The sequence below is a fragment of the Penaeus chinensis genome, chromosome 12 (genome assembly GCF_019202785.1).
Source record: "Penaeus chinensis breed Huanghai No. 1 chromosome 12, ASM1920278v2, whole genome shotgun sequence".
Lineage (NCBI taxonomy): Eukaryota > Metazoa > Arthropoda > Malacostraca > Decapoda > Penaeidae > Penaeus > Penaeus chinensis.
In genome coordinates this window covers 13,454,991-13,472,490 of record NC_061830.1, presented here as the reverse complement: position 1 = coordinate 13,472,490, position 17,500 = coordinate 13,454,991, and the positions used below count along the sequence as shown (strand labels likewise).

General features: G+C 38.9%; 1 protein-coding gene across 34 annotated transcripts in view; it reads right to left on the bottom strand.

Moving 5' to 3' along the window:
- LOC125030942 (mucin-2-like) overlaps positions 1-17,500 on the bottom strand; it is a 26,408-nt gene that overhangs the window by 5,080 nt on the left and 3,828 nt on the right. For 3 of the 34 annotated variants that reach the window (XM_047621327.1, XM_047621334.1, XM_047621335.1), the window contains 24 exons: positions 17,179-17,500; positions 12,905-12,967; positions 12,316-12,384; positions 11,896-11,955; positions 11,136-11,219; positions 10,567-10,626; positions 8,364-8,792; positions 7,493-7,537; positions 6,546-6,605; positions 6,318-6,377; positions 6,078-6,143; positions 5,479-5,538; positions 5,281-5,349; positions 4,805-4,864; positions 4,611-4,676; positions 4,176-4,223; positions 3,646-3,806; positions 2,470-2,669; positions 2,176-2,298; positions 1,932-2,045; positions 1,452-1,581; positions 748-995; positions 335-465; positions 30-65 (listed from right to left, as the gene is read on the bottom strand). The exon at positions 17,179-17,500 is cut by the window's right edge and continues 521 nt beyond it. In XM_047621327.1, coding sequence (XP_047477283.1) covers positions 30-65; positions 335-465; positions 748-995; positions 1,452-1,581; positions 1,932-2,045; positions 2,176-2,298; positions 2,470-2,669; positions 3,646-3,806; positions 4,176-4,223; positions 4,611-4,676; positions 4,805-4,864; positions 5,281-5,349; positions 5,479-5,538; positions 6,078-6,143; positions 6,318-6,377; positions 6,546-6,605; positions 7,493-7,537; positions 8,364-8,792; positions 10,567-10,626; positions 11,136-11,219; positions 11,896-11,955; positions 12,316-12,384; positions 12,905-12,967; positions 17,179-17,500 — 2,764 coding nt within the window. Of the gene's footprint in view, positions 1-29; positions 66-334; positions 466-747; positions 996-1,451; positions 1,582-1,931; positions 2,046-2,175; positions 2,299-2,469; positions 2,670-3,645; positions 3,807-4,175; positions 4,224-4,610; positions 4,677-4,804; positions 4,865-5,280; positions 5,350-5,478; positions 5,539-6,077; positions 6,144-6,317; positions 6,378-6,545; positions 6,606-7,492; positions 7,538-8,363; positions 8,793-10,566; positions 10,627-11,135; positions 11,220-11,895; positions 11,956-12,315; positions 12,385-12,904; positions 12,980-17,178 lie in introns of all 34 variants that reach the window. The other 31 variants (XM_047621347.1, XM_047621351.1, XM_047621362.1 and 28 more) reach the window with 25 other exon arrangements.

Genomic DNA, 17,500 nt, shown 5'->3' with positions numbered 1-17,500 from the left:
AAAGAACCACTTAAGTGTAATTTACTCACAGCACTTGGGCTCGAGTTCGGCGTCAGAATAAATCCCTGGGAGGAAAGAGAGAAAAATGCTGTGAGAACGATATCATCATCACGAGATATTTGCGAAACTTGCAACGACAAATACAAGCAAGATTACTGCCATGAAAGATCACAAACAAAAATAACAAAAAATAGATCTTCACAAAAGTGAATTCAGGTATTTGCACACATTGCACACAGGCAGCATTAGTGTATATTAGCGTGTTATCCTTCCCACAAGTGCGCGTGGGAAAGATAACACACGCACTGAATATCACTGAACAAGCGTATCTTACATTTCCTCCTGTCCTTCGGCGTGAATTTGATCACGAAGCCCTGGTCTTGCCTTTCGTCGTTCGAGTCGAAGTACAACAGCACTTCTTTGTAGCCTGTGTAGACTTGCGAGGGAGGGTTGTCCGCGCAGAACCTGTGGGGAAGGAGGGGAGGCTTGAGGTGGGGAAGGCGAGGCACCACGTAGATATTTACAGAAATCAGGATGGAAAATCAAAAAATAAATAAATAAGAGATCACTAAAAATAAATAAATAGAACAAAAAAAAAATACTTGTGTGTGGGGATAACTAATGTAAAAGTGAGCACAAAACAGAAGCATATGAATTCAAGAAAAGAAAACAGATGACATTAAATAGAACAGAAACAGTACGTGTCTATTCACAAATGCAAAAATGAATAGCTGACGTCGCACTTACTCGCGAGAGTTGATCGCCGAGATGGATCCGCACTGACTGACCCGAACCACATCCTCGCCGGCGCAGATCGTCCGGTTGAAGTCGGATCCGGTTGGCGGAACGTAAGGGGCGAGGGTGGTGGCATCTGTCCTGTTCCCGAAGTCGCTTTCGTTCAGCGCTTGGCGACGGCTTCGGCTGAGGTCGTTGGAGGCGAGGTTGAAGTTCTCGAATTCGAGACGGATGACGCAGTCGTCATAGTCCTCGTCGCACTGAGAGAGGACGACGTCAGAGTGAGAAAATGGGGCGAGTTTACAAGATTTTGACAATATATTCATTGTAAGTGAAGATGGTCATGATAGTAATAATAATACTAGTACTGCTACTTACAAAAATTGTAAGGATAATAATAATTTAGGAAAAGAGCCAAGCACTTCACAGTCAGCTGATATCCCATAAACAAAGGCAGTGATGCTTCCTTAGACTGAGATTAACTTATCTACTTATAATGAAAATGTTTCCGTCTCCTAGGAGAAACATTTTACAAATTAAACCACCGTTTTATGCTTTGCGACTGCCAAAAGCACCATTAGATCGCTGCCGTATTATGTACTTCTGTAAGCCTTTTTTTCACCTTTGCATCCAAGAGAAGCCTGGCTCCTCCGATCTCTGTCTGACAAGGCGAATCACTGCTGATGGCTGTACATAGAAAACAACAGAAAATTTACCCTGAAGATGAAAGGACATCGCATGTGGGGTTTGTACTGAGGATAATCCGGCGACGGTATGATGAGTGGCACACGGAAGGCTCCGTAGAACACGCCGCCACAACAGTATTCTTCCTTCTTTTGAACCACCCTGAAAGAAAGGAGAAAGGGAAAAATAAGACTGAGAAAGAAATGTATGAGCATAAAATGATTTATAATTTTTAAAAAATGATTGCATTTCATCTTACTGCTAAAGTGAAGCGATTTGTGAATCCATCCCTTGGTTTATGTGCGCGTGTAAGAGTGAGAGAGCATGAGAGAGGGGTAATAAGAGAGAGGGAGAGAGAGAGAGAGAGAGAGAGAGAAAGATAGAGAGAGAGAGAGAGAGAGAGAGAGAGTGTGTGTGTGTGTGTGTGTGTGTACATGCTCAAAATACATTTTCTATATTGTAGTGGTATCGAAAGTCGCTCTCACAAGCCCATACTTCAAAATTTAACGTACTGAATGTCTGGAATAATATTTGGATCTCCGTTGGTCACAATATAGCCAAACATCTGGTCGCCAAATGAGTGGATGCTCACATTTTGGTCCACGTAACAATATCTATGGGTGACGCTGGGGAGAACAGATAATTTAATTACACCTCTTTCACTGTATACATTGTCTATATATTCTAATATACATATAGCTTCATGGTTTATATATAAAACGAAAAACGTTGAACATAGTCATTGTCAGTACTCACGTGTTGTTATATTTGTCTTTGATTTCCAAATAGGGGGGCTGAGCATTCGCTTGGTTGTCCAAATCGCACGGGTATAGTTCGCCTGTCAGCGAATTGGTGAACTGGATTTTCATCAGGGTTACCCTAAAAGACACGTAAGAGTTCAGTCGGGTGAAGACCGTGAGTGAATAGTTTAATAGAAATACAATAAACCATCATGAGTGTTTAGAGGAGTTAGTCTGGTAAGATGCACGAAGTTACAGTGAAGGACGAAATGACGATTGGAAGAGAATCCTGGCGTAGTGCATCACTCACTCCATGGTATAAAGACACTCTGTGTTGTTGCCTGTGGACGTCTTGTTCTGCCTATCCAGTGCGGAAATGAAAGTGGTGGTGTCTGTTCCCTCTTCGTTCGTTTCTGCTCTGCTGATTACGGTTTCTTGTCGAACACCAGACAACGCTGCTAACGACGCCATGGAGCTGAAGGTTTCTGTAACTGTGCCTGAAGAGCGCACCTGAAGAAGAATTGCATTATGAAAAAAAGTGCAAAACCAACATCATTGAACACTCCTCTGCCTCTCCAAAGCCTGTGCCGAATATTGATGGACGCTTTTGCATTCAGAGCTGTTTGCTATGTTATACAGTATTCGCGTTCGCCCTAGATATAAAGATATAAAGAAATGCAATTGGTGTGTGCGAAGGATAAGGAAAGACCGATTAAGCGAAGCGGCAACCCTGCCCATCCAACCCCTCGCGGGCCCCAGACTTCTCACTCGTTTTCGCTATCAATTTTTCAAAGACAAGTTCAACGACAATTCAAAAAGGAAAGTCTATGACTGATGCTGAGCAACCCAAATAGTCAAGTCAGTTATAGCATTTAGAAATTACGAGCGGAAACGAGGAACTTCAACGGAAGAAATCCAATGACAGGTGCTTCTACCTTTCGCCTCCCCTCTCCTTTTCCTTTCCTTATAATACCGGCACTTGAATTATGGAAGAAGGACCGGATTCGAATATTAGAAATTCGCATTTACGAAAATTAAAAAAAATAGATGAATAAATAAAGCACTACGCATGCGGAAAATATAAATTCGTTCCATCTTTAGCACAGACTCTGTCGCAGAGGTTCAAATCTGAGACTTCTAACATAAAAAAAAAAAAAAAAAAAAAATCCCAGACCGCTTAAGACGGGAGGAGCGTCCCAGAATAGACATTGCCCACTGTAGGTTACAGGCAATTCTTGGATCGACGAACCAGCAAATTAGACAAAATGTAAAACGTTTTTTCTTCCCCGAAAATTAGGATGTGACTTTTTCCACTGGCTGGGAATAATATGTGGACATTATTTTGGCTCTGCGAAATTAGACTGATTAAGTCAGGAAATCCCATATATTACTATATGGGATATAGTAATATATCCCAGAAAATTCCTATTGAACTGAAGGGGTGTTAGATCAAAGTGCAATAAGTATACGAAAAATATATACTAACCTGCAGAACAAACACAAACGTAAAGGCCTTCTCTTGTGTCAACTTTAGAATGAGTTCTACTCCAAAAGTTATCACAATGATATTGCCGTCGCTCGCCGCAAGTGTGTAAAATGTTGAGACAGACCCAGTGAAACCGGATGTGTTGAACTGGGCGGTGGTCGCTGTGGGAAGAGAGGCAGTCAGGCTCCATCGTCATGCATTATCTGTGTTTATTTCATTTCGTAATATGGTCAGTGAGTGATGCTAGTAGCTAAGATCAAGGTTTTTACCTCTATTAGTGTGTATTTACTTTTTTTCAAATTCTTAATACCAATATATTTGTAAATACTTCGCCTACAGTGATATGCACACACGTGCGTGCGCGGGGCGCGCGGGCGCGCGCGCGTGTGTGTGTGTGTGTGTGTGTGTGTCCGTGCATGTGTGCGTGGGCGCGCCCGCTATTTCTGTGTTTGCTACATTATTGACTTCATATATTATTGTATTCTGCAGCAGTAGCCTAACTACCAACTCGACGCCTTGGAAATCCTTACCCTCTACTGGGGCCTCCGTTACAGGTGCTGGTGCTTCTGTCACTGGTGCTGTAGAAGGTATGGCTGTTATAGAACGCTTTTAGATATTATTTCCAGGCAATAAAGAGCACTAAGATTTGCCTAGAGTGCTTTGCATACTCATTCAGATATCAGAACTGTAATAAAAGGTATATATCTAAAGAAATTCATATTGAAAATTGGAATTATATATACTGAATAATAACTTGCACATTGCCTCTAAATAACATAGCACGAAAATGGAGTTAGAAAACAATTCATAATAAAACTACAAAACTACTGAATATTGGGTACTGTGTTATATACAACTGAAGTGCCTCATTTAATATTTCCTGTCAGATATTTAATATAATATCAATATTAATATTTAATGCGTCATGAATGGCTAAGGAATTTGAAATCATTTATAACATTTACCTGGAGCTTTTGTAGTAGTTTCCGGTGCAGGAGCAGGTGCTGCAGTAACTGGCGAGGCCGTTGGTTCTGTGGATGTTGTGATGGTTATTACTCTTATTTAAATGCTATCTTTACGACACGTCAAGTTTTAAAAGGACCGTTGCTCTAGATGAGAGTTAAAGGATACGTAATCTAAAATAAAGGGTAATCTTTACCTTTAGCTTTTGTGGTAGTTTCTGGTGCAGGCGCTGCTGTTGCTGGAGCATCTGTTTGCTCTGTAACAGATAATACTGTTGTAAAATGTGAGGATTCTGACATGAAATCTGATGAATACAGAACCTGACAATTTACATATCACAACCGCAGGCGGAGTAGTTTATATATAATTTGTTTTTGTAGAACTACTAAATTTATAAGTATATGCTATCATTTAAGGATAATTTGGTTTTGACTAGTACTGAAGTTATAGAAGAAAATGTAGCGACTTATCTAAGTGCAGGTTAGGTGATATAATTGCTTATAATTCATGTCTATCTTAATAATTTCGTGCAATATGTAAGCTCATAGTCAATTGATAGGAACGTAGATCCAAACCAAATAAACAGTAAACGTAACTTTGTTCTGAAGCTACATAAATGACGATTAAATGACGAATAATTTTATTGTTCGTAAAATGAAATGGCACGCTAACCTTCTTTAGCTTTTGTGGTAGTTTCTGGTGCAGGCGCCGGAGCTGCAGTCACTGGTGCTTCGGTTTGTTCTGTGGATGTTGCGATGGTTAATACTGTTATGAAAGTATAATCTATAGTAGACAGTCTCATGTTTAAAAGTCCGTTGATGTTGCTTAGAGCAGAATGTTATATAATGTTAAATAAGATAAAATCCTTACCTTTAGCTTTTGTGGTTGTTTCCGGCGCAGGCGCTGCTGTTACTGGAGCTTCTGTTTGCTCTGTAATAGGCAATAGAGATGCTAAAGTGATAATAACTTGATAAAATTTCACGTTAAACAAGATCATTTATTTTTTATTTTTTATCGGAGACACCATTGTGAGGACACAGGGCATATAACTTGTCATTGTAGAACTTACAAAATCGTAGGCCTACCTTTCCTCACCTACTCCCCCCCCCCCCCCCCCCACAAAAACACACATTCACACACTCACAGACACACACACTCACACACACACACACACACACACACACACACACACACACACACACACACACACACACACACATATATATATATATATATATGCACGCACATACACACACACCGCTATTTTATTCTGTGCACGATGATCAGACAGTGTTATCTAATTAGCGTGCAGTTACAGCATAGCATCCGGTCTGCAGGCTGCAACTTAGCAATGCTGCCTAATATTAAGTACCTCCTTTACTGCGCCTTTACGTGAATCTTTTATGTATTTAACACCTCTTATGTGCTGTAAAAGATTTGGGAACATATTCACGTGCACTCTTTATTACCTTGGGCTTTTGTGGTAGTCTCAGGCGCAGGTACAGGTGCTGCAGTTACTGGTGCCTCCGTTTGTTCTGGGGGAATTGTGATGGTTACTAAAGTTTTAAAAATGTCACCTCATGTAGACATGGTGTCTTGTTTTAAGAGGATTATTTGCCGTCGAGAGCTGGGCATAGCGTCATTGTTTAGAACTACTGATGTCCATAAGAGCGAAAACATACCTAATATAAATAAGGTTGAATCCTTACCTTTAGCCTGTGTGGTAGTTTCTGGTGCAGGCGCTGCTGTTGCTGGAGCTTCCGTTTGTTCTGTAGATGTAATTATTTCTATTGTTGTAAAATTGTCATTTCTAGTACACATAGCGTCAGTTTTTAAAAGGAATATCGTTGTTGAGAGCTAGACATAGTCATGTCTGAAACCACTGATGTACATACGAGCTAAAACATACCTAATATAAAATAGGATGGAATCTTTACCTTTAGCTTTTGTGGTAGTTTCTGGAGTAGGAGCTGCAGTTACCGGAGCTTCCGTTTGCTCTGTAACATGCAATAGTGTCGTAAAAAGTGAGAAGCTAACAAGAAATCATTCAAATGAATATGGAAATGATAATTTACTTATTATCACAAGTTCATATAGACACAGGCAGTGTAGCATGTCCTAAACAAGCAATTTGCCTATGAAGATCTACCAGATATGTGTGTAAATGCAAACAGGCAGTATGGTTTCAAATATACATTTTCATTTTTAATTTGTTTATTATTTTTCTTCTTTTATTAACTTGTTTATCATTTTTCTTCTTTTATTTATTTGTTTCACATTATCTTTATGCGTTTCTGGTTTTAAAATTTCAGCTTTCGTAGTATTTTCTGTGTCTGCCGCAAGTGCTGCTGTTGCTGTGAATTTCGTTTGTTTTAAGAGTGTTGGTGCAGTAAATGATACTGTTATTAGGAACTGTACTGTCTGTAGTAAACATAATCTAAGTTATGACCTTACACATACTGTAAAGCGCATTGTGTTTGTTTATATCATGATATATAATTCATGTTCATTCCTACATAGTATCTCGACAGTATATTAGAAATATATAACTGTATATAATTAAGGAGCCTTTGTGGCAGTTTATGTTGCAGTTGTAGGTCCTGCAGCTACTATTGATTCCGTTTGTTCCGTGAATGCTGTGGTGGTCACTATTGCTGCAGAAAATGTCAGATATAGTGAACATAGTGTTATGATTAAAGTTGTTGCTGTAAATTAAAGCTAAAAGGTACCTAATTCTAAATAAGATAAAATCCTGTGAGTGTTGATGTGGTGGTCACTATTGTTACAGAAATTGTCATCTTTAGTGGACATAGCGTTATGATTAAAGCGGTTGCTGTAAATCAAAGGTAAAGGTACTTAATATCGTGTACAATGAAATCCTTACCTTTAGCCTTTGTAGTAGTTTCTGGTGCAGGAGCTTCCGTTTGCTCTGTAATAATTGATATTGTTGTTAACAGTGAAAATGAGATTGTAAGATTAAAACCGATATATATGATACTAAAACATTACCTGGCGCCTGCGTTGTAGGTGCTGCCGTTACATGCGATTCCGTTTGTTTTGTAGTTACTGATATGATAGGTAATGTTATTGTAGAAAATGTGAAACATGGTTTGTATGGTGAATAATGTTTGTATATTTGTTTTGTAGGTTATGATGGCAATATTAACGGTGACAATACTTTACTTGTTTATATTACTGTCTATACACATTTCTAGTTGATGTTCTAATTGGATTTACACAAAAAAATCTTGGAGTTTTAAATGAGAACAGTTCATTTCAATTTTGATCGGCACGGTGTATTCAAGTTGCTAAATGATTACAATTCATTCAGTTAAACCAGTGTAGACACATAAAAATTGATATTTTGGCCTAAACCAAAGCGTCATAAATGAGAATAAACAATTTCGCAGGATGTTTAACGGTATTCTGCTTCTGAATTACACTGATTCATTTATAATCAGTCAGTCAATGTGGGTAACATGTTGCTTTCTTTAAATCTAGAAATAATACCGAATGCTCCAACTTGTGTATTTGTGGAAAAACTACTTACATAATAATGTGTGTATATATACTATATATATATGTGTGTGTTTTAGTTTTTTTATATTTAAGCATATAATATAAGTATACATATACATATATATAAACATATATATGAATATATATATATGTGTTGTGATGGTTACTCTTGAAAAAATATCGTCTCCAGGAGTCATCTCCGGTTGACATACTTTAGGTAAAAAGAGAAAGCTTACCTTGAGCTATTGTGGTAGTTTCTGTGTCTGGCGGTGGTTGTGCTGTTGTCGGCGGTGGTTGTGCTGTTGTCGGCGGTGGTTGTGCTGTTGTCGGCGGTGGTTGTGCTGTTGTAGGCGGTGGTTGTGCTGTTGTCGGCGGTGGTTGTGCTGTTGTAGGCGGTGGTTGTGCTGTTGCCGGCGGTGGTTGTGCTGTTACCGGCGGTGGTTGTGCTGTTGCCGGCGGTGGTTGTGCTGTTGCCGGCGGTGGTTGTGCTGTTACCGGCGGTGGTTGTGCTGTTGCCGGCGGTGGTTGTGCTGTTGCCGGCGGTGGTTGTGCTGTTACCGGCGGTGGTTGTGCTGTTACCGGCGGTGGTTGTGCTGTTGCCGGCGGTGGTTGTGCTGTTACCGGCGGTGGTTGTGCTGTTGCCGGCGGTGGTTGTGCTGTTTGCTCTGTAACAGGTAATGCGGTTGTGAAAGTGATTATCACTTAATGAAATCACAGTTGAAATGAAATCAGCTGAAGATAATCTACGGAGATGACACTGAAAAAAATTATCCGTTCTAGAAGAAAAAATCCATGACTACTGTAGATATCCATTCGTCATTGTATAATTCCCAAACTCGTTGAATTTTGTAAATCTCTTTGATTCAGAGAAGAAATTCATCTTAAAAAAACATGCTTAATATATGACGCAGTTGGCAGGTACGGTAACTCTTTGAGGTTGATATGGATGGTGCCAGCAGACGTGTGCTTGTGATGTTGTTCACACCCGATTTATGGTGGTTAGTGTTTATCTTATGTAATTTACTCGGAAATTATATTTTTATTTTTTATTTATCTTATTTATGCAATTGTTTAAAGTCTGTGCGTGCTCACATCGCTTCGTGATACTGTTGTATGCAACACAACAAACTTTTACCTTTAGCTTTCGTGGTAGTTTCTGTGGTGGTTTATATAGTGTGTAAACGGTGCCAGCAAACGTGTTTTCAGACCATTTATTAAGGTTGGTGGTTAAGTTTTATCCTTAATTCCACATATATTATCAATAAGTTTATTTATATTTTGGTGCGCGTTCCTTGTTTTCACTGTTGTATGCAACACAACACATTGCTTGAAGCCGTATACATGTTTACCTTTCTTGGTATTTTCTGTGTCTGGCCCATGCGTTGCATGTGCTGCCGATTCCTTTTGTTTTGTAGTTACTGTCGTGATAGGTAATAAAGTGTGGGGTCTATGGATCTATGTGAAAGACTGCAGTATACTTAAAATGTAAAACAAACCCTCTATGGAGACTTTAGGTAATGCTTAAAACTTGTGTATATATCTGTGTGAGTGAGTGTGTGTGTATGTGTGTGTGTGTGTGTGTGTGTGTGTGTGTGTGTGTGTGTGTGTGTGTGTGCGTGTGTGCGTGTGTGCGTGTGTGTGTGTCTGCGTGTGCGTGTGCGTGTGCGTGTGTGAATATATGTACATTTTATAAGCATATGTACAGAATAAACTGTATAAATGTGTATCATTGTTAATGTTGTCTACTGGAAATGTTACATATTGTATGGTGCATCCAAACTCTATATACGAGCATTAAGTAGTAAGACTCTCTACCTTCTGTTCTTTTGGTAGCATTTGTATCAGGAGTAGGTGCTGCGGTTGTTGGAGCTTCTGTCGGTTCTGTGGATGTTGTTGGGATGTAATAATGTTGTATTCAGTAGACATAGCTGTATGTTGTAGATTACTGTTGCTATGAATAAGAGATTTAGTTTTTGGTGCGTTTTGTTTTTTCTAGAGATTGTCTGATATGCTCTGTAATAATGTGGCCTTTCAGTTAAATCGGAAATCAAGTTCGTGAGACTTTGAATGCATTAATGATGGTCAAATATTTCCCAAAAAAATCGAAAACTGTTAAGAAAAATTAGGCCCCAGCGTACCAACCCAACTGACCTCAACCCAACCTAGCCTAATCTAGCCTAGCATATCCAACTTTACCTGACCAAGCCTACGTTAGCTTCCCGAGGCCTATGAAAAGAACGTTTGTGGACTGAAAAGTACAGCTGCTACAATCAAAATCTGCGAACAATTTAGTCATTTATTTCCGACAAATAATTTTGTGAATTATCTAATAAATTGCCTGAAAATCTATTTGGGAACAGTAGTTTCGTATGTATGGGTAGTGAGACAAATAATAACTAATGATGCCTAAAATAAAATTAATATAATCCTTATGTTTACCTTTTGTGGTGGTTTCTGCATCAGGCGCAGGTGCTGCTGTCGTTGGAGCCTCCGTTTGCTCTGCAATAGTTAATATTGTTGTAAAATTGAAACAATGTATTTTCAGTTAACCCCAAGAGGAGAATCTACAGCAGTAAAGCGAGGTCAGGTAAATCTAATGTAAATATGTAAATATGATGATAGAAAGTTAACTGTATTAGAAACAAATTGATGTTAATGACCACAGTGGGTGTCGCTTAAATGCCTCAGATAAATCGTCACTGTAGGACTACCTAATTCCTTAACTTCTATAAATATCTTTGATTCAATAAAGAAATTAATTCAACATGAGCGTAACGAATGAAAAACAGTTTGTAGGTTTCGGGTGTTGCCGAATGTTAAAAGGAATGGCGGCCGCAGACGTGTGCTTGTGCTAGTTTTAACAGTTTATTGTGGTTAGCGTTTATTTATTTTTATAAATATCGTTTTTTTTATTGTTTTATTTATTAATTGTTGGTGCACGCGTGAATTGCTTGTTGACATTATTATATGCAACACAACAAACACCTAGAAGTCACACATATCTTTACCTTTAGCTTTCGTGGTAGTTTCTGTGTCTGGCGCCTGCGTTGTGGGTGCTGCCGTTACAGGCGATTCCGTTTGTTTTGTAGTTACTGTTATGATAGTTACCAGAATGGTAGAAATGTAAAACATGGTTTTCGAGGAGCTTTATGGATAGGATACCAAAGGATATCATACTTACAATAAGTTATATGTTATATGTTTCATGATAATATCAAGATATGGCGACGAATGAGTAATTTCAGTGAGATGAAATGTTGACTCACCTGCTCCAAATTTTGTCCTATAATTAGCTACCATTCACTCTGTGAAATCAGTTATTCTAATCTTTCTAGAATTTTACTAATCTAAGTTGCGTAGATTGAATATTGCAATCCTGAGCATGTATATGTGATACATTTAATACTAGATCGTGAAAAGGAAAACAGGCACAATAAGGAAGATTTATTTTCATTTCTTATTGTGGATGTTTTCCTTCTCATCTTTGTGAACACGTTACTGTGTTTGTGTTTGCATTCTTACTAGACTGTATTACAGTATTATTTTTTATAGCTACATTTTGCACTAAAACAGTAACCTAAAGCCATGAGGATCTTTTTGTGATAATTTATAAAAAAAAAAAAAATGAAATTAAGAGTTTAAATAAGGCCACATGTAAAACACAAAGCCTCGTGGTTAAACGCCGTCTCTGAGGTCATTATAATAAATACATAAAGAAATAAATAATCCGATATGATTTGTACAGTGTGAAATCTTAAGGATATTTACCTTCAGTTTTCGTGGTAGTTTCTGTATCTGGGGCCTGTGTTACCGGTGGTTCCGTTTGTTCTGTAAATGTTGTGATAAGTACTGTAGTAAACTTTTATAATCTTACATAATGAAAAATAAGCCTCTTGCGTAATTTATCATAATTAATGCAGATGATTATTACGAAAGGAAGATTATTTTTCAGGACCTAGGATGCATTAAGGAATGTATGAAATTTATTCATTATTCATTCCACTGATGTACAAATAAAATGATCTGCATTTTGTTAAATACACCTAAAAATCTAACCAAATGTTGAATTTTCTTCTATTTTTTAGACATCGTATTGTTGTAGCGTGTGTATATATCAATAACGCTAAGCTATCTATCTCGGCCTCAAAGTTTTAAAAGGACCCGATGGGGTGTTTGAAAAATCTTTACCTTTCGTGGTTGTTTCTGTATCTGGGGCCTGTGTTGGTGCTGCTGTTACTGGAGGTTCTGTAACTGGGGCTGTAATAGATGATTATGTGTAAAAAAAGAAAGAAAGAATAAACTGAAATTCGTAAAAAAATAATCTGAATTGAATGCCATGTTGCTCCTTCATGAGTGTATAGATTTGTGTATTCATATTTATTAGAAATACTTTATATGTATGTAAGTGTGTGTGTGTGTGTGTGTGTGTGTGTGTGTGTGTGTGTGTGTGTGTGTGTGTGTGTGTGTGTGTGTGTGTGTACATATACATACATATATATATATACATACATATACATATATATATATATATATATATATATATATATATATACATATTTATATGCCCTACATGTGTGTGTGTATATAATATATATATATATATATATATATATATATAATATATATGCATATTATATATATATATATATATATATGCATATTATATATATTCATAAACATACACACATACAGTATAGTTATCAATATATTTCGATCTTGCGTGTGTGGGATGTTCTACAAATCCTTAAGACCGGGTAAAAGCCATAAAAATGTTTACCCTTAGTTGTAGTTTGAATAGTTGTCTCTATATCTGGAGCCTGCGTTGTCGGTGCCGTTTGTTCTGTAATGGGTACTGCAGTTGGTTAGAAATTTAAAAACGGAAATTGAAAATGGTTACAAAAATATAACAGAAAGTGAGATTGAAGTTCTAATAGTTATCATAAAAAAAAGATTATTTTAACGCTTAGAAAAGTTAAATTACTTACTACCTAGCTAAGCAAGCTACTTACCCGTACATTGTACAATATAATGTACACCTCAGACTTTACGCATTTCTGTTATTTACTGATTGTATTTAGACGTATTAGTATCTTTATGATCATTACATTTATTATTATTGTTTTTGTTGTTATTATTATTATTACGTAATAGAATGATTACTAGCCTTATGACTATGATCATTATCATTATCATTAATAATGTTGCTGTAATCATTATCCTTATTTATTATCTTTATATTATTATTATTATTATTATTATTATTATTATTATTATGATTATTATTATCATTATTACTATTATTGTTATTGTTATTGTTATTATTATTATTATAATCCTTATTATCATTATTATGAATATCATTATTATCATTATCATTGTTATCATTATTATTATTTTCATTATCATTATCATGATTATTGCTATTATTATTATTATCATTATTATATCACTGTTATTGTTATTGCTATTATTATTATTAAGATTATTGTTATTATCATTATCATTATTATTATTATTGTTATTACGATTATTATTAAGATTATTTTTATCATTACTAATAACAATTTTACGATTATTAGCATTATCATTATTATCATTGTTGTTACTATTGTTGATAGTATCATTGGATTATTACTGCATCCTCTGCAGTAACATCCGTCCAGATACTGATTTGCCACAATACCTTAAATGTCTTGGCATTGATGTCAAAAAAAATATATATATATTGTCGTAAAGGTCAAGTCGGATATATGTTTATGGTCCTCTCAGTGTTATTGTAGGACTAGTCGGAGTTGTAGTTATAGCCTATTGTTACTAGGTCATGTGATAATATAGTCTGACTGTTGGTGTCGATGTTAATGTTGTGGCTAGAAGTTCAGGTGTTGTTGTATTTCAAGATGTTGGGGGTGTAAGTGTTATGGTAAGAGGTGTGGTGTTTTTAGTTGTGGATTCATGTGGTGTGTGTTCAGCTGTTGGTGTTATAAGTACATATGTTAGTATTGTACTTGTAGGTTCAGATTAACTGGTGTATGGCCTGGTGTCGTTGCGAGTCAAGATGTTGTTGGTCTGTCTGTTGTAGATCTAGGTAGTGTCGTTGGTTCATCATTTGTTGTGATAGTTGTTGTTGTGTGTTCTGCCTCTGTCTTTGTTATAGATCCAAATGCTGTTGCAGGTCGATATGTTGTTGTGGGTATATATGTTATATATAGTCTAATGTTGGTATTGAAGGTTCAAGTGTAATGTCAGTCCTAAATGCTGTTGTGTTGTAGGCTTAGGTGTTGTACTTATTATAAGTCCATCTGTTATAATTCCAATTTTAGTAGGTTCGTATATCGTTGATGTCGTAGATCCAGATGTTCTTATTAGTCCAGGTGTTGTAGGTATAACTATTATTGTAGATTTAGCTGGTGTTGTATGTTCAAAATGTATAGTATCTATACCTGTAGGCCCAGCTGTCGTAAGTCCAGCTGTCCCTGTTGTTATAGGTCGGATCGTTGACGTAGGTCCAAGTGTTGTTGTAGGTTTAGGTATTTTTGTAGGTTCAGATGTTGTAAATCCGCATGTTGGTTTGCGTTCAGTTGTTGTTGTTATTGTAGGTCTAGATGTTGTAGGTTCAATTATAGGTCCAGCTGTTGTTGTAGGTCCAGCTGTTGTTGTAGGTCCAGCTGTTGTTGTAGGTCCAGCTGTAGGTGTAGGTCCAGCTGTTGTTGTAGGTCCAGCTGTTGTTGTAGGTCCAGCTGTTGTTGTAGGTCCAGCTGTAGGTGTAGGTCCAACTGTAGGTGTAGGTCCAGCTGTTGTTGTAGGTCCAGCTGTTGTTGTAGGTCCAGCTATTGTTGTAGGTTCACCTGTTGTTGTAAGTCCAACTGTTGTAGGTCCAGCTGTTGTTGTAGGTCCAGCTGTTGTTGTAGGTCCCGCTGTAGGGGTAGGTCCAACTGTAGGTGTAGGTCCAGCTGTTGTTGTAGGTCCACATGTGTGTAGGTCACCTGTTGTTGTAAGTCCAGCTAATGTTGTAGGTCCAGCTGTTGTTGTAGGTCCAGCCGTTGTTGTAGGTCCAGCTGTAGGTGTAGGTCCAGCTGTTGTAGCTCCAGCTGTAGGTATAGGTCTAGCTGTTGTTGTAGGTTCACCTGTTGTTGTAAGTCCAACTGCTTGTAGGTCCAGCTGTTGTTGTAGGTCCAGCTGTAGGTGTAGGTCCAGCTGTTGTTGTAGGTCCAGCTGTAGGTATAGGTCCAGCTATTGTTGTAGGTTCACCTGTTGTTGTAAGTCCAACTGTTGTAGGTCCAGCTGTTGTTGTAGGTCCAGCTGTAGGTGTACGTCCAGCTGTAGGTGTAGGTTCAGCTGTTGTTGTAGTTGCAGCTGTTGTTGTAGGTCCAACTGTAGGTGTAGGTCCAACTGTGGTTGTAGGTCCAACTGTAGGTGTAGGTCCAGCTGTTGTTGTAGGTCCAGCTGTTGTTGTAGGTCCAGCTGTTGTTGTAGGTCCAGCTGTTGTTGTAGGTCCAACTGTAGGTGTAGGTCCAACTGTGTGTAGGTCCAGCTGTTGTTGTAGGTCCAGCTGTTGTTGTAGGTCCAACTGTAGGTGTAGGTCCAGCTGTTGTTGTAGGTCCACTGTTGTAGGTCCAGCTGTTGTTGTAGGTCCAGCTGTTGTTGTAGGTCCAGCTGTTGTTGTAGGTCCAGCTGTTTGTAGGTCCTGCTGTTGTAGGTTCAACTGTTGTTGTAGGTCCAGCTGTTGTTGTAGGTCCAGCTGTTGTTGTAGGTCCAACTGTAGGTGTAGGTCCAGCTGTTGTTGTAGGTCCAACTGTAGGTGTAGGTCCAGCTGTTGTTGTAGGTTCACCTGTTTTGTAGGTCCACTGTAGTGTAGGTCCAGCTTTGTAGTTCTTGTGGTCCAACTGTAGGTGTAGGTCCAGCTGTTGTTGTAGGTCCAGCTGTTGTTTAGGTCAACTGTAGTGTATCCAGCTGTTGTTGTAGGTCCAGCTGTTGTTGTAGTCCAACTGTGTGTAGGTCCACTGTGTGTAGGTCACCTTTGTTGTAGGTCCAGCTGTTGTGTAGGTCACGCTGTTGTTGTAGGTCCAACTGTAGTGTAGGTCCAGCTGTTGTTGTAGGTCCAGCTGTTGTTGTAGGTCAACTGTTAGGTGTAGGTCCAACTGTTGTTGTAGTCCAACTGTGTGTAGGTTCACTGTTGTGTAGGTCCAGCTGTGTTGTAGGTCCAGCTGTTGTTGTAGGTCAGCTGTGTTGTAGGTCCAGCTGTTGTTGTAGGTCCAGCTGTTGTAGGTTCAACTGTTGTTGTAGGTCCAGCTGTTGTTGTAGGTCCAGCTGTTGTAGGTCCAGCGTTGTTAGGTTCACTGTTGTTGTAGTCCAGCTGTAGGTAGTAGGTCCAGCTGTTGTTGTAGGTCCAACTTGTTGTAGGTCACTGTTGTGTAGGTCCAGCTGTTGTTGTAGGTCCAACTGTATGTGTAGGTCCAGCTGTTGTTGTAGGTCCAGCTGTTGTTGTAGGTCCAGCTGTTGTTGTAGGTCCAGCTGTTGTTGTAGGTCCAGCTGTTGTAGGTTCAACTGTTGTTGTAGGTCCAGCTGTTGTTGTAGGTCCTTCTGTTGTAGGTTCAGCTGTTGTAGGTCCAGCTGTTGTTGTAGGTCCTTCAGTTGTAGGTTCAGCTGTAGGTGTAGGTCCAGCTGTTGTTGTAGGTTCAGCTGTTGTTGTAGGTCCAACTGTAGGTGTAGGTCCAGCTGTTGTTGTAGGTCCAGCTGTAGGTGTAGGTCCAGCTGTTGTTGTAGGTCCAGCTGTTGTTGTAGGTCCTTCAGTTGTAGGTTCAGCTGTAGGTGTAGGTCCAGCTGTTGTTGTAGGTTCAGCTGTTGTTGTAGGTCCAACTGTAGGTGTAGGTCCAGCTGTTGTTGTAGGTCCAGCTGTAGGTGTAGGTCCAGCTGTTGTTGTAGGTCCAGCTGTTGTTGTAGGTCCAGCTGTTGTTGTAGGTCCAGCTGTTGTTGTAGGTCCAGCTGTTGTTGTAGGTCCAGCTGTTGTTGTAGGTCCAGCTGTTGTTGTAGGTCCTTCTGTTGTAGGTTCACCTGTTGTTGTAGGTCCGGCTGTTATTGTAGGTCCAGCTGTTGTTGTAGGTTCACCTGCTGTTGTAGGTCCAGTTGTTGTTGTAGGTCCAACTGTAGGCGTAGGCCCAGCTGTTGTTGTAGGTCCAGCTGTAGGCGTAGGCCCAGCTGTTGTTGTAGGTCCAGCTGTAGGCGTAGGCCCAGCTGTTGTTGTAGGTCCAGCTGTAGGCGTAGGCCCAGCTGTTGTTGTAGGTTCACCTGTTGTTGTAGGTCCAGCTGTTGTCGAAGGTTCTGCCGTTGGTGTCGGTCCAGCTGTTGTTGTAATTTGTTCACCTGTCATTGTTGT